General features: G+C 38.7%; 1 protein-coding gene across 1 annotated transcript in view; it reads left to right on the top strand.

The window, feature by feature from the left end:
• trdn (triadin) overlaps window positions 1-14,231 on the top strand; it is a 507,565-nt gene that overhangs the window by 395,521 nt on the left and 97,813 nt on the right. Inside the window, exons 39-40 of the mRNA XM_073055375.1 lie at window positions 10,266-10,316; window positions 12,330-12,374. Coding sequence (XP_072911476.1) covers window positions 10,266-10,316; window positions 12,330-12,374 — 96 coding nt within the window. The remainder of the gene's footprint in view (window positions 1-10,265; window positions 10,317-12,329; window positions 12,375-14,231) is intronic.

Consider the following 14,231-nt stretch of genomic DNA (forward strand, 5'->3'; position numbering starts at 1 on the left):
ATATTTTCAGTAATGTTTTCATGGATTAATGAAACACATGTATTTATACTATTGAAATTCAGAGATTATTGGTAGAATGTTTAAAAATATCAGAAGGAATTGTTAGATTGATCTTGGAATAGATCAAAGGGCCAGCACAATATTGTGGGCCAAAGTGTCTGTTCTGAGATGTACTGTTCTATGTTTCTACTTTCATCTATAATTGCAATGTTCGAATGGACATACTATCTGTATCAATTTTGCCAAGTTTCAGAATTACAACAGAAACACAGCAACACCAAGTGCTCTACAGTTCTTTGTATTTTCATAATTTATTCCTTGATTATAAATAACTTGAAAATAGATTAGTGCCTAATTAGTGCCAACTTCCTAATTTCTATTCTTTCACAATTATGCCTCTCCCTAAGTGGCTGAAATATTTGAGTTGGATTTTTTTAGTCATTAAGTTCATTACTACATGTGCAACAGAAGGTCAGATGGCTGTCAATTTACAGAAATTAAAACAAGCAAATAATATGCCAAAATTTAAATCAAACTCAACAGAGTAGACACAGTTAAATATGTCTACTCTGTTGTTTGCAAAGCCGATTTGGAAATTAGTTTTGATTATTTTAAGACCAAAAGACCATAAGACATAGGAACTGAATGAGGCCATGCAGCTCAGTGAGTCTGCTCCGCCACTCAGTTATGGCTGATTTATTTTGCTCAACCCCATTCTCCTGCCTTCTCCCTTGTGGTGAACTACATATACCTGTCTGGACACGCCCCCCCCCCGCTGACTGCTCCTGTGGCTCCTCCCACAGACCCTGGTATAAAGGCGATTGAGGCCTGAGCCCTGCCCTCAGTCTCCAGGATATAGCATGGTGGTCAATTGCTGCTTGTTCTTTCTTCCAGTCAATAAAAGCCAATATCTCGCCTCACATCTCGGAGAGTTATTGATGGTGCATCACCCCTGTAAACTTGATGCTCTTACTAATCAAGAACCAATCAACCTCTGTTTAAATATACCTATTGAATTGTCCTCTTTAGTCATCTGTGGCAATGAATTCTGCAGATTCACCATTAAAGAAATTCCTCCTCATCTCTGTTCTAAAGGGATTTTCTTGAATTCTGAGGCTGTGTCCTCTGCTCTTAGGCTCTCTCACACTTGGAAACATTCTCTTTTGGTGCATCCTATCTAAGCCTTTCAATATTTGGTAGAGTTCAATGAGGTCGGCCCCCCCCCCCCCCAATCGTCTTCAATCTCATTCTAAATTCCAGAAAGTACATGTCCAGAACCATCAAATGCTCCCCAAACATTCATTCTCAGGATCATTCTTGTAAACCTCTCAATCCTCTCTAATGCGAGCACATCATTTCTTAGGTATGGAGACCAAAACTGTTCACAATACTTTGAATGTGGTCTGACTAATGCCTTACAAAGTCTCAGAATTTTATTCTATTCCTAGTGGGTATGAGTGAAAAATGTTAGATTGCAAATTTACCATGACAGCCAAAACATGGATTGATGCTGAAAGAGATGCAGCTCCAGATTCAATTGCACATTAATGAAAATGTTGAAAAAATGAAGATGCTGGAAAATTAAAAATAGAAACAGAAAAATTTGGAAAGATTCAGCAAGTCAGGGAGTTTGCAAATGCTTTGGGTCAATGACTTTCAGAAATAAACTAAATTTAAACTGTAAATGGAGGGGGGGTGAGTTGTAAGTGGAGTGAACAGAGAAATGATCTTCGAAGAATCACTTCAATCTGGCCACTAAATGTTCACATTGTTTGTAAATGATTTGGATAATAGAATTGATTGATCTGTGGCAAAGTTTGTGGATGAAACATAGATAGGTGGAGGGGTAGGTAGTGCTGAGGAAGCAATGCAATTGCAGCAGGGTTTAGACAAGTTGGAAGAATGGGCAAAAAATGGCAGATGGAATACAGTGTTGGGAAATGTATGATAATGCTTTTTGATAAAAGGAACAATAGTGCAGACTATTATCTAAATGGGGAGAAGGTTCAAAGATCAGAGGTGCAGAGGGACTTATGTTCAAACATAAGGGATGCAGAGGATCTTGTGCAAGACTCCCAGAAGGTTAATTTACAGTTTGAGTCTATGGTAAAGAAGGCAAATGCAATGTTGGCATTTATTTCAAGGGGAGTAGAATATAAAAACAAGGAGATCATGCTGAGGCTTTATAAAACACTAGTCAAGCGGTACTTGGAATATTATCAACAACTTTGGGCCCCATATCTCAGAAAGGATATGTTGTCATTACAGAGAGTCCAGAGGAGGTTTACGAGGATAATTCTGGGAATGACGAGGTTAACGTATGAGGAGCACTTGACAGCTTTGGGCCTGTACTCACTGGAATTTAGAAGATGCGTGGGGATCTCATTGAAACCTACAAAATGTTGAAAGGACTAGATAGGGTGGATGTGGAGAAGATGTTTCCTATGGTGGGAACATCCAGAACTAGAGGAAAGAGCCTCAAAATTGAAGTAACCTTTCAGAACAGAGGTAAAGAGGATTTTTTTTTTTAAGCCAGAGAGCAGTGAATCTGTGGAATGCTCTGTCACAGACTGTGGTAGACGCCAAGTCCATGGGTACGTTTAAGGCAGCAGTTGATGGCTTCCTGATTGTTCAGGGCATCAAAGGCTTTGGCAGGAAGCAAGTGTGTGAGGTTGAGTGGGATCTGGGATCAACCATGATGAAATTGCAGAGCAGACTCGATGGGCTGAATGGCCTAATTCTGCTCCTATGTCTTATGGTCTTCTGATCCACCCACTTATTGGGAATGAAGAAGTGGTGATATGGTCTTCTGAGCTTTGTCAAATGGATTGGGTACAGATTGTTGGATGTGACATTTGAGGACATCCTGACTTTGACCATAGGAGTGAGATCATTGAACCTATTGAAGAACTGCATTCAAGCTTTAGTGCAACACATACAAATGCTGGAGGAGGAACTCGGTAGGTCAGGCAGCAACTATAGAGGGGAAAATCTGTCAATATTTGGGGCTAAGGCCCTTCATCAGAACTGGAAAGGAAGGGGGAAGGAGGAAGTATAGCTTTAGTGCTTTACTTTTGATGTTGAGTATCAAGCCTATGTGACTACACTCTGTTTTAAGCGTCCGGTGTTTGAAGCCTAGAATCCACCCCCCCTCCCTCAAGCAGGGTCTGTGGTGCAATGTTGCAGGATCTGAGAGAAATTACTAATTTCCATGTAGAGTTTTTCTTCCTTCTCTACCAGTTCAGAAGAAGGTTTAGAATGACTCCTAACTGAAGTGGTGTGGGCCAACTTTAAGTTCAAAATTTAAAGTAAATTTATTATCAACGTACATATATCTCACCATGTACTACCCCGAGTTTCATTTTAATGTGGGCATTCACAGTAGAAGAAAGAAATACAATAAAATCAATGAAAAACTACACACAAGCAAAGACTGACAAACATCCAATGTGAAAAAGAAGACAAATGGCCAAATACAAAAACAAATCATAATAAATAAATAATATATTTTACTGAGAACATGAGTTGTACAATTCTTGAAAGTGAGTTTCATCTGTTGTCGAATCAGTTCAGTGTTGAAGTGAGTAAAGCCATCCCACTGGTTTAGGAGCTTGATGGCTGAAGGGTCATAAATGTTACTGAGCCTGCTGGTGTGGGACCTCAAGCTCCTCCACCTCCTTCCTGATGGCAGCAGCAAGAGGAGAGCATAGGCCAGATGGTGAGCGTCCTTGAAGGTGGATGCCAATTTCTTGTGGCAGTGCGCCTTGAGATGTGCTCAGTGGTGGGGAGGGACCTTCCTGTGATGGACTGGGCTGCATCCACTACTTTTAAATTGTTGGAAGACACTTTAAATATTATTACTCATGTTATTTGACTCCTGTTGAGGCATGCAACTGCTCACAAAGTTGTAGTGCCTGTTGCATCAGGAAGTGATACCAGAATTTCTTATTTATATCTATGTTTTTAGCAATTTTAGACAGCACAGTGGCAGTACATCTGTTTAAGCAAGGTCAGACATTACATCATGCAGATAAATTATTCATTTGCTTTCTGTGGTTTCTTATGATGTAAAGTCTTTATATAGATGCTCCACAAAGTTGACTACTTTGAACAGATTTTCATCATTATTAACCCTGAAATAACTCTGGTGTATCAAGCATTATCTCTTTCATAATTGTCAATCAGAGCAAAATGGTGTAAAAGTGGAAAATGAGACCATTGAACCTATCTTAGGTAAGATTAGTCAAAGATAAAGAAGGCTCATTCAATACTTTTGTGGACACCCAGGTGAAAATTGTCAGGACTAGTGTAATAGAACACATTAATTTTAAAAGGGTAGTTTTACCATCATTCATTCTTGGAGAAATATTTTATCTTGAGTACCTTCAGCACGGTGATTTTCATAATAAGAGCAAAGGACAAATATCAGGAATTTGATCAGAACACCTATTATTGGCATTTTGCCATTAAAAAAGAAAGTTTTGTATGAAGTTGCAAATTAGCATCAAGCAGTACTGAGTCAAAGTCAGTTTCATAGAGTGCAGGCTGTCTCTTGGTAACAAATGTATTCCACTTTACAGATATCCTTAAACTGATTTTCTCCATGTTAGAAAACACACAAAGTCATGTGAGATAGGAGCCACATTGTAATCTGCAGGCAGAAGAACACATAAGACTGATATTTACTCGATTACTAAAAGTGGAACGAGAGGAGAAACTAGTTCCTCATTTCACAGAACAAATATATGGAGTTTTGAATTTAATAATATTATGGGAGCTTGTTCATACAAATGTGTGCCTGCAAGCTGGGTGTTTGTAACTGGGAACAGCCTGTAGGTATAATTCATTTAGAATGATATTGAGGATCTTTATGTTTACTGGCTGAAGGGTCAGTACAGCTGAACGAGGGGCAATGTTTCCATCCTATTGGATTGGCCTGGACCTTGAGCTGGTGTGACCAGAACACTAACCCATTCAGATCTCTGAATGAAACAGATACATTTCTAAGCATTATATTTTCTGTTTCATCTGCCCAACCTTTAACAAAATACCACTGGTATGAAAACTTCCATTTGTACAAGCCAATATTTGCTCAAGGTACTTTAAGTTTCTTTTTAATAATTTTAGTTGTCGCCAGAGTATAAACAATCAGATAAGGATTAAAAACAGGACGAAGCAATTCGACCCATTTGTCTACCCTGCCATTCAGTAAGATCATGATAGATTGTTTTTCTTACAGCTGCTGTTTTTGCATTAACCTTGTGTACTGTACTGAGCAAATGTTTTAGGCTCCTATGTGTAGCTAGGGTTGCAAGACTTTCGCACAGTAGTGTGTTTGTCAACGTGGAGTGGAGAGTGAGTTTGTGAATCTGGCGAGAGCAAAGGATATTGGGAATGGTAAGGGTGGAATGCTGCAGGAGGGCTGTGGGAAAGATGGCGGAGAAGGAGTGTGAGGAACAGGGGGGTGGGGCGGGGGGGGTGGTGTTGGGGAGTAGCACAGGTGTAGACACATCCAGCCCTGAGACATCAGGCAAGGACATTTGATTCCAAACAACTGGTTTATTGATCATTACAGAATGCCTTTCTAGTGCTTGACCTTAGAAACTAGTTGACCTGTATTTCACAACCACTTATTACTGTGATACCTTTATTCAAAGTATCATCATCCTTAATTCAAACCCTGATTTAGGCAATGTTATCAAACTCAGTTCTTACTGATGGATCTCTGTTTAATTTCTGCTCCTTAAAGTTCTTCCAGGAGTCAAGAATGGTGAGGAGTCTTAATTCTAGGATTTCAGTTTATTTTAGAGTACAAGCAAGCACACAAATACTTAGCCAACTAAGCAAAAAGCTGAGAAATGATGCCAAGAGGCGAATTAATGCTAAGGGATATAAGGCAAATGAATAAAGATGGCACTTCTGAAAAATCTGTCAGTTTTATAGATCAGACATTCCAACATAGAAATACACAGCACATTACAGGCCCTTCGGCCCACAATGTTGTGCTGAACATGTAACCTACTCTAGAAATTGCCTAGAATTTCCCCAGCGCATAGCCCTGTATTTTTCTCAGCTCCATGTACCTATCTAAAAGGCTCTTAAAAGACCCTATTGTATCCATTTCTACCACTGTTGCCAGCAGTGCAGTCCATGCACCCAGCACTCTCTGTATGAAAAACTTACCATAAGACATAGCAGAAGAATTAGGCCATCTGGCCCATTGAATCTGCTCCGCCATTCAATCATGACTGATCCTTTTTTTCCATCTCTTCCTCAACCCCAGTTCCCAGCCTTCTCTCCATAACCCTTGATGCCAGGTTCAATCAAGAACCTGTCAATTTCTGCCTTGAATACACCCAACAACCTGGCCTACACAGCTGCATGTGGCAACAAATTCCAAATTCACCACCCTTTGGCTAAAGAAATTTTCCCGCATCTCTGTATTGAACGGGTGCCCCTCTATCCTGAGGCTGCGCCCTCTTGTCCCAGACTCTCCCACCATGGGAAACATCCTTTCCACATCTACTCTGTCTAGGCCTTTCAATACTTGAAAGGTGTCAATGAGATCCCGCCCTCATACTTCTGAATTCCAGTGATTACAGACCCGGAACCATCGAACGTTCCTTGTATGATAAACCTTTCATTCCTGGAATCATCTTTGTGAACCTCCTCTGGACCCTCTCCAATGCCAGCACATCTTTTCTAAGATGAGAGGCCCAAAACTGTTCACAATACTCAAGGTGAGGCCTCACCAGTGCCTTATAAAGCCTCAGCATCACATCCCTGCTCTTGTATTCTAGACCTTTTGAAATGAATGCTAACATGGCATTTGCCTTCCTCACCACCAACGCAACCTGTAATTTAACCTTCACAGTGTTCTGCACAAGGACTCCCAAGTCCCTCTGCATCTCAGATTCCTGTATTTTCTCCCCACTTAGAAAATAGTCTGCACATTTATTTCTACTACCAAAGTGCATGACCATACATTTTCCAACATTGTATTTCATTTACCATTTACTTGCCCATTCTCCTAGTCTGTCTAAGTCCTTCTGCATTCAATCTGTTTCCTAAACACTAACTGTCCCTCCAGCAATCTTTGTATCATCTGCAAACTTGGCAACAAAGCCAGCTGGTTCATCATCTAAGTTACCCCTGATATCCCTTCGGTACCTATTTCCTAGCACCTTAAAACTTTGCTGCCTTGTGTTAGCCATTACAGCCCTGGAAAAAAGCATCTGGCTATCCACACGATCAATGCCTCTCATCATCTTATACTCCTCTATCAGGTCACCTCTCATCCTCTGTCGCTCCAAGAAGAAAAGGCCAAGTACACTCAACCTATTCTCCAATAGGTACACCCTCCAATCCAGGCAACATCATTGTAAATTTCCTCTGCACATCCTTCCTGTAGTGCCAGAACTGAACACTAAGTGGGGTCTGATCAAGCTTTTATATATCTTAGATAGTGATGAATTAATTAATATGATATATAATTAAAACAATTGCATCATGAGAGTAATGTGCCAATGAAAAATGAAACAGATAAACCATTAGTTAAACCATTAGTTTAGTTGCTGTACGGCTTTCTGCCACTGAGTATGAAAATTACATGAGTTTGTTAAAAGGTACAAATCTTATATCAGGTTTTATTTAAAAAGGCGGTGGTTTCCAACATTACCAAAACATAACCATTAATTCAATAAATGCTTCATTTGTTGCCCCGGAGATGTAATATCCCAAATGTAATTTACCATGTGGAGGAAACGAGCACTGGGAAATATTGAGAGATTTTCCTGAGGACTAAACATCAAAGGTTTGCTGAGGAATATTTTTGTATGTCCAATATACACTTTTCTGATGATAATTAGATGATAAAAATCCATGGAGAAATGTCAGTGCTAATGCTATTGGTTGCAATGGTACAAGAAGTAAAATTGCTGAATCAACTTTTGAACTTTGAGTAACAGTTCAACATTTAATAGTGGTTAGGAGTATTTAAAGTTATATCTTCATTTGCAATAATACCAAACAAGGCAGTAAGGGGATTTGGGTCAAATTGGACCCTAAAAAGTTGTGAGAAGGTATGAAATACTTCCCACCAAAACTTTTCAATTTTCGGGCAAAACCAAAACATATGAATTAAAGAGGCATCTGCAGAGTTGCATTTATTACAAAGTTGAGAAACATTCGGGTAAAAACTGGACAGCTTCTGTTTAGAAATGTAAGCTCTATGAACCACTTTAAATTGTAGAAGAGAATGACGAGCACAGAAAGATGATTTATTAACCCGTTTAAGGATTTTATTCCATCTATCATCAGAAATCTGACAATTTAGGACATCCTCCCAAGCTTTTTTTATTTTATCTAAAAAGTCTTGTCTAGAATCAATCAACAAGTTATAGATACTGGTAATAGAACCATTAACAAAAGATTTTAAATTTAAAAGATAGTCCAGTAAATTTTTATCAGGACCTATAGGAAAAGTAGTTAATTGGAAACATAGAAAATCTCTATTTTGAAGGTATCTGTAAAAATGTGTTTTTGGGAGAGTAAATTTATTTGATAATTGGTCAAATGAAGTTTTAGTTTTTACCTCTCTTTTAGCAAGAAGAGCAATCTTGCTTAAGTGGAAGGAGTCTACCCCTCCTACACATCTTCAATGGCTACGTGATATTATGTCTTATTTAAATTTAGAAAAGATCCGCTGCTCAGTCTTAAATTCGAAACAATCTTTTTATGATATCTGGAGACCTTTCCAAAATTACTTTTCCAATTTATAAAGTTTAACAGTGCACAGACTTTTATGTATATTTTTATCTTCTCTTCTTAAGTGAATATGTCTTTTTTTTTCTAATTATCCATTGTCATCCATCAGCTTTTTTCTTTGGTAGTTGGTAGGGGGTTGACTTTTTTTATATAAAAAATTCTTTTATGATGTATGACTTATCTTTAAATTTTTGATTACAGAGTGGTATACCTTTATGTGTTATGCTATAACATTTTGATCAATTTTATTACAATATATGAATGTACACAAGTTATGTTGAGATGTATCTATGTGTATCTCTGTAAATCTTGTTTTTTTTCTTCTGAATAAAAATATTGTAAAAAGAAAAATATTGTAAAAAGAAAAGAACATTTAACAGTGGTGCTGTATTTAATAACAAGGTAAGTTGGCTGCTGTAAAGTGAGGAGATATTAGCAGGTGGTGATATAAAATAAAAGAACTCATCCAAATGAAGAAAATAGAAAGCATACTGCTGGGCCAAGAGTAGAGAGCTAAGGCAAATCATGACTGAAATGATGGAACATTTAATCTAACTGAGATAGGAGGCTGACCTCAAAATGTGTGCTGAGTGTTGTAAGCAAAATCAGGCTCTTGAACCAGCATGAATAACTTCACTCACCTACAACTCTCTTTTTCAGTATTAACTCATTATTTTTATTTGCACTGTAGATCTTCCTTTGGACATTGGTTGTTTGTCAATCCTTGTTTATAGTTTTTCATAAAATCTACTATATTTCTTTATTTTCCTGTAAATACCTTCAAGAAAATGACTTTCAAAGTTTATATGGTGGCATAACATAGAAATCGAAACATACAGCACACGCCAGGCCCTTCGACTCCCAATGTTGTGCGGACCATGTAACCTACTCTAGCAGCTGCCTAGAATTTCCCTAGCGAAAATCCTTTTGTTTTTCTAAGCTCCATCTACCTACCTAAGAGTCTCTTAAACATACATATATGTACTTGGTTAATAAATTTCCTTTGACTTGCTCCTTTATGCACCCAAAATTTCCCTGGTGAAATTATAACAACTTCCATTGTCATGATGCTTTTAGTTTGATGCAAGCGTTGTAGAATTTCAGAATTTCAGATTTATTCCTAGCCTAATCATAGGACAGTTCACAATAACCAATTAACCTACCAACTGGTACATCTGGACTGTAGAGGCAACAAGAGCATCTGGAAGAAACCCATGCAGTCACAAGGAAAATGTATAACCTCCTTACAGAGTGAGGTGGGAACTGAATCCGAGTCACCTGTATTGTAAAATGTTGTGCTAACCGCTACACACCAATGTTTAAGTACTTAGATGTGCCTTGTAGCAAAGGCCCAAAATTAATCAAATATTGTTGCTGATATTATGAATGAACTAGTTTTTCTGTTGTAATGGATCTTAATTAAAAATGGTTTTGCTTGAGGGTGCAGATGACTAATATATATTTGTTACACAATTGCCAATATTTATTCTTACCTACAGAGCCAGAAAAGCTACAAAAAGCAAAATCAGCTCAAACAACAAAAAGAAAAGGTAACTGTAGTATATTTAATATTTTAATAATATTTGAGTAATATTGTAAATATATAGTTTAATTCATTATGGATTATATGTACAAAGTACATAAATGGTGTGCATCATTACACCACCATGTCATGTGTGAGTGCCTCACTAAAGCAAAGCTAAGTCGACCCGTATCCCTGGCTCCTGTGTTTTACTTTCAATTAGTTTCTGGAGTTACAAAACGTAACAGTAAAAAGCAAAGATGATATGACTAGTCATAATGTGTAATTTCAACATTATTAGTCAATGTTTTGATTGATAATTTATATAAGAATGAAGAACCAACAGTTTCCAAAAGTGGAAAGAGGGTACTACCTGAAGTACACAATAAAATCTGATACAGAAGTCAAAAGTTGGCCGTTTATCAAAGGAACTAGGATAGGAAACTCACTACACAGCTTTTAATTAATTGAAGCTCACACTTTATTGTCTCTGCACAAATAACAAGGCCACTATGTTGACCCCAGGCAAATAACAGAGAACAAGAATTCTACTGTTCCCTCTGCACCAGTACACACTCAGACCACTTTCCCAATTTATAACAGTAAAATAGGTGATCTCCGATGGCCAGATAATCGATCCGTTCTTCTCTCTGCCCCTAGCATGGGTGTTTTTCCTTGCAATGTGTTACCGCTGATAGTGCAATTGAAGTGTCCACTTTTATATTTATTCTCTATCAATGGAAATGTAGCATTTCAGTGTCATTGGATAAACATCACCTGGTTGACCCTTAACACCTTTTTGTTGGCTTTGGTTCTGGACTACAACCCATATTGTTCTATGGTTTCTAGCCCCCCCCCCCCCCCCAACCTTGATTCTTTGTTCCTTTCAATTCTGACTGGTAATAACCTAAGCGACTCAGACGCTCAGTCTAATGAGATTGCAGATTGCTCCTCCGGCAAGTCTGGCACTTAACGTAGTAAATAGCTACTTGTCTGAGAACAGTCTCAGGTTTACCAGAAGCTCCTTGTGTCCACGTTCAATTGTTCTGATTAGATTATCCCAGAGCAAGTATCAGTTCAGAATCCACAAAATGTGGAGGGTGGGGTGGAGACACAAAATGGGTGTCTCCATCCTACTGTCCTTGACTGATTCGATTTCGATATTTTCTTCCATATTTCAAATCTGCCATGGCCAACTAGAAGTGCGCTCCATCATGGCGGCCAGCGATTTGCATATTTCCTCAACACACTGCCACCTTTGCACATCTGCTCCATGTTATGTGCTCCACGATATCTAACATTGCTGCCTTCTTTATACTGACATGCACCAGACACTGTGATTTGAGAGGAAAATCAAGGAACTCGCAGACGTAACCCGTGGCGAGGTGCTTATGTCACCTGACCCTTTAACATATGCACGGTTAAATGTGTTAAAGTTAATGTATTCACTGGACACCTGACATGATAGGAATGGTGTCCACCCCATAACTGTAGCAAGAAATGGGTGGATCCAATTTATTTTGGGGCATTACATTCAATAATGTAGGAGGCAGCATGGTACCATAGCGAGGAGCACAGTAGTGCAGTAGCATAGGACATAGTCCAACACTTTACAGCACCAGCTGTAAGATCAGGACTCGATTGCCGCCTCTGTCTATAAGGAGATTGCATGTTCTGCCAGAGACTGTCTAGGATTCCTCCGGGTGCTTTGGTTTCCTCCCACGTTCCAAAGGTGTACAGTTAGGGTTAGTGAGTTGTGGGCCAGCTTTGCTGGTGCTGGACACTTTATGGGATCCCCAGCACAATCCTCACTGATCTGATTTGATACAAACAACATATTTCACCGTATATTTCAATGTACATGTGACAAATAAAAGTAATCTTTCTTTTAATTTCTGCTGAAATAGCATGTTAAGGCACAAAAATTCTCCTGTGATTTTACTAATGTTTGATGTACATTTGTTCATGTTTATTTAATATTTATGTAAGATTGAAGTATGAACAATATTGATCTTAATTCATTTGTTCACCAAATGCTTAGAGGTTGAAACTATGAAGAAAGTGAAACCAAAGCCTGCAGGGAAAGGTAACAAAGTTTAAACTGTATTAATATTAATCTGCAATTCTGACATCCCATCGCTCTTCTTTTCCTTTGCTAAAAGTACAGACCTGCCTGTAGGTCTCTGAGGATAAATGAATATGCTACTGATATTCATAGGAATAGAGATTTGTCCAGTTAAACCAATATTTATCCATACAAATCCATCAAGTAAATAATCTTGACTATTTTGAAAGAATGATAATGATGGCAAAATATGATTAATGTATTAAGCAAACTGGGGCAGCACAGTAGCGTAGTATAGTTGAATTTTCAAAAAGACTTCAGACAAGTTTCCACACATGAGGCTGCTTAACAAACTATGAGCCCATGGAAGTAAAGGAAAGATTCTAGCAAGGATAAAGCAGTGGCTGATTGGCAGGAGGCAAAGGGTGGAAATAAAGGGAGCCTTTCTGGTTGGCTGATGGTGACTACTGGTGTTCCACAGGGATCTGTGGTTGGACCGATTCTCCTTACATTATATGACAATGATTTGGATGATGGAATTGATGGCTTTGTTGCAAAGCTTGCAGATAATATGAAGATAAGTGAAGGGGCTGGTTGTTTGGATGGAATACAGTGTTGGGAAATGTACGATAATGCATTTTGGTAAAAGGAACAGACTATTATCTAAATGGGGATGTTCAAACATAAGGGATGCAGAGGATCTTGTGCAAGACTCCCAGAAGGTTAATTTACAGGTTGCGTCTGTGGTAAAGAAGGCAAATGCAATGTTGACATTTATTTTAAGGGGAATAGAATGTAAAAGCAAGGAGATAATGCTGAGGCTTTATAAGACACTAGTCAGGCTGCACTTGGTATATTGTCAACAACTTTGGGCCCCATATCTCAAAAATGATGTGTTGTCATTAGAGAGAGTCCAGAGGAGGTTCACAAGAATTATTCCAGGAATGAAGGGGTTAACATAGGAAGAGCACTTGGCAGCTTTGAGCCTATACTCACTGGAACTTAGAAGAATGTGAGGGGGGAATCTCATTGAAACCTAACAAATGTTTAAAGGACGTGATAGGGTGGATATGGAGAGGATATTTCCACTAGTGGGGTTGTCCAAGATTGAGAGCTGACCTTTAGAAACAGAGTTAAGGAGAAATTTTATCAGCCAGAGAGTAGTGAATCTGTGGAATGCGCTGCCACAGACTGCTGTGAAGGCCAAGTCCATGGGGATAATTAAGACAGAAGTTGATTGTTTCCTAATTGGTCAGGGCATCAAAGGATATGGCGAGAAGGCAGGTGTATGGGGTTGAGTGGGATGCAGGATCAGCCATGGTGGAATGGCAGAGCAGTCTCAATGAGATGAATGGCCTAATTCTTCTCCTATGTCTTATGGTCTTATAGAGAGGCAGCAGAAAGACTTAGACAGATTAGGAGAATGGGCAGTGGAATGGCAGATGGAATACAGTGACGGGAGGTGAATGTTCATGTACTTTTGCAGACGAAAAGAAAGGGTTGATTATTTTCTAAATGGAGAGAGAATGCAAAAAACTAAGATGCAAAGGGACTTGGGAATGCTTGTACAGAATTCCCTAAAGGTTAATTTGCAGGTTCAGTCTGTGACGAGGAAGGCAAAAGCAATGATAGCATTCATTTCAAGAGGACTAGAATATAAAAGCAAGAATGTAATATTGAGAATTTATAAAGAACTGGTGAGGCCTCTTTTGGAGTATTGTGAGCAGTTTTGGGCCCCTTATCTTAGAAAGGATGTATTGAAAATGGAGAGGGTTCAAAGGAGGTTCAAGAAAATTATTGCAGGATTGAATGGCTTGTCATATGAAGAGTGTTTGATGGCTCTGCCTGTATTTGCTGGAATTCAGAAGAATGAAGGGT

The sequence above is a fragment of the Hemitrygon akajei genome, chromosome 9 (genome assembly GCF_048418815.1).
Source record: "Hemitrygon akajei chromosome 9, sHemAka1.3, whole genome shotgun sequence".
Taxonomy (NCBI): domain Eukaryota; kingdom Metazoa; phylum Chordata; class Chondrichthyes; order Myliobatiformes; family Dasyatidae; genus Hemitrygon; species Hemitrygon akajei.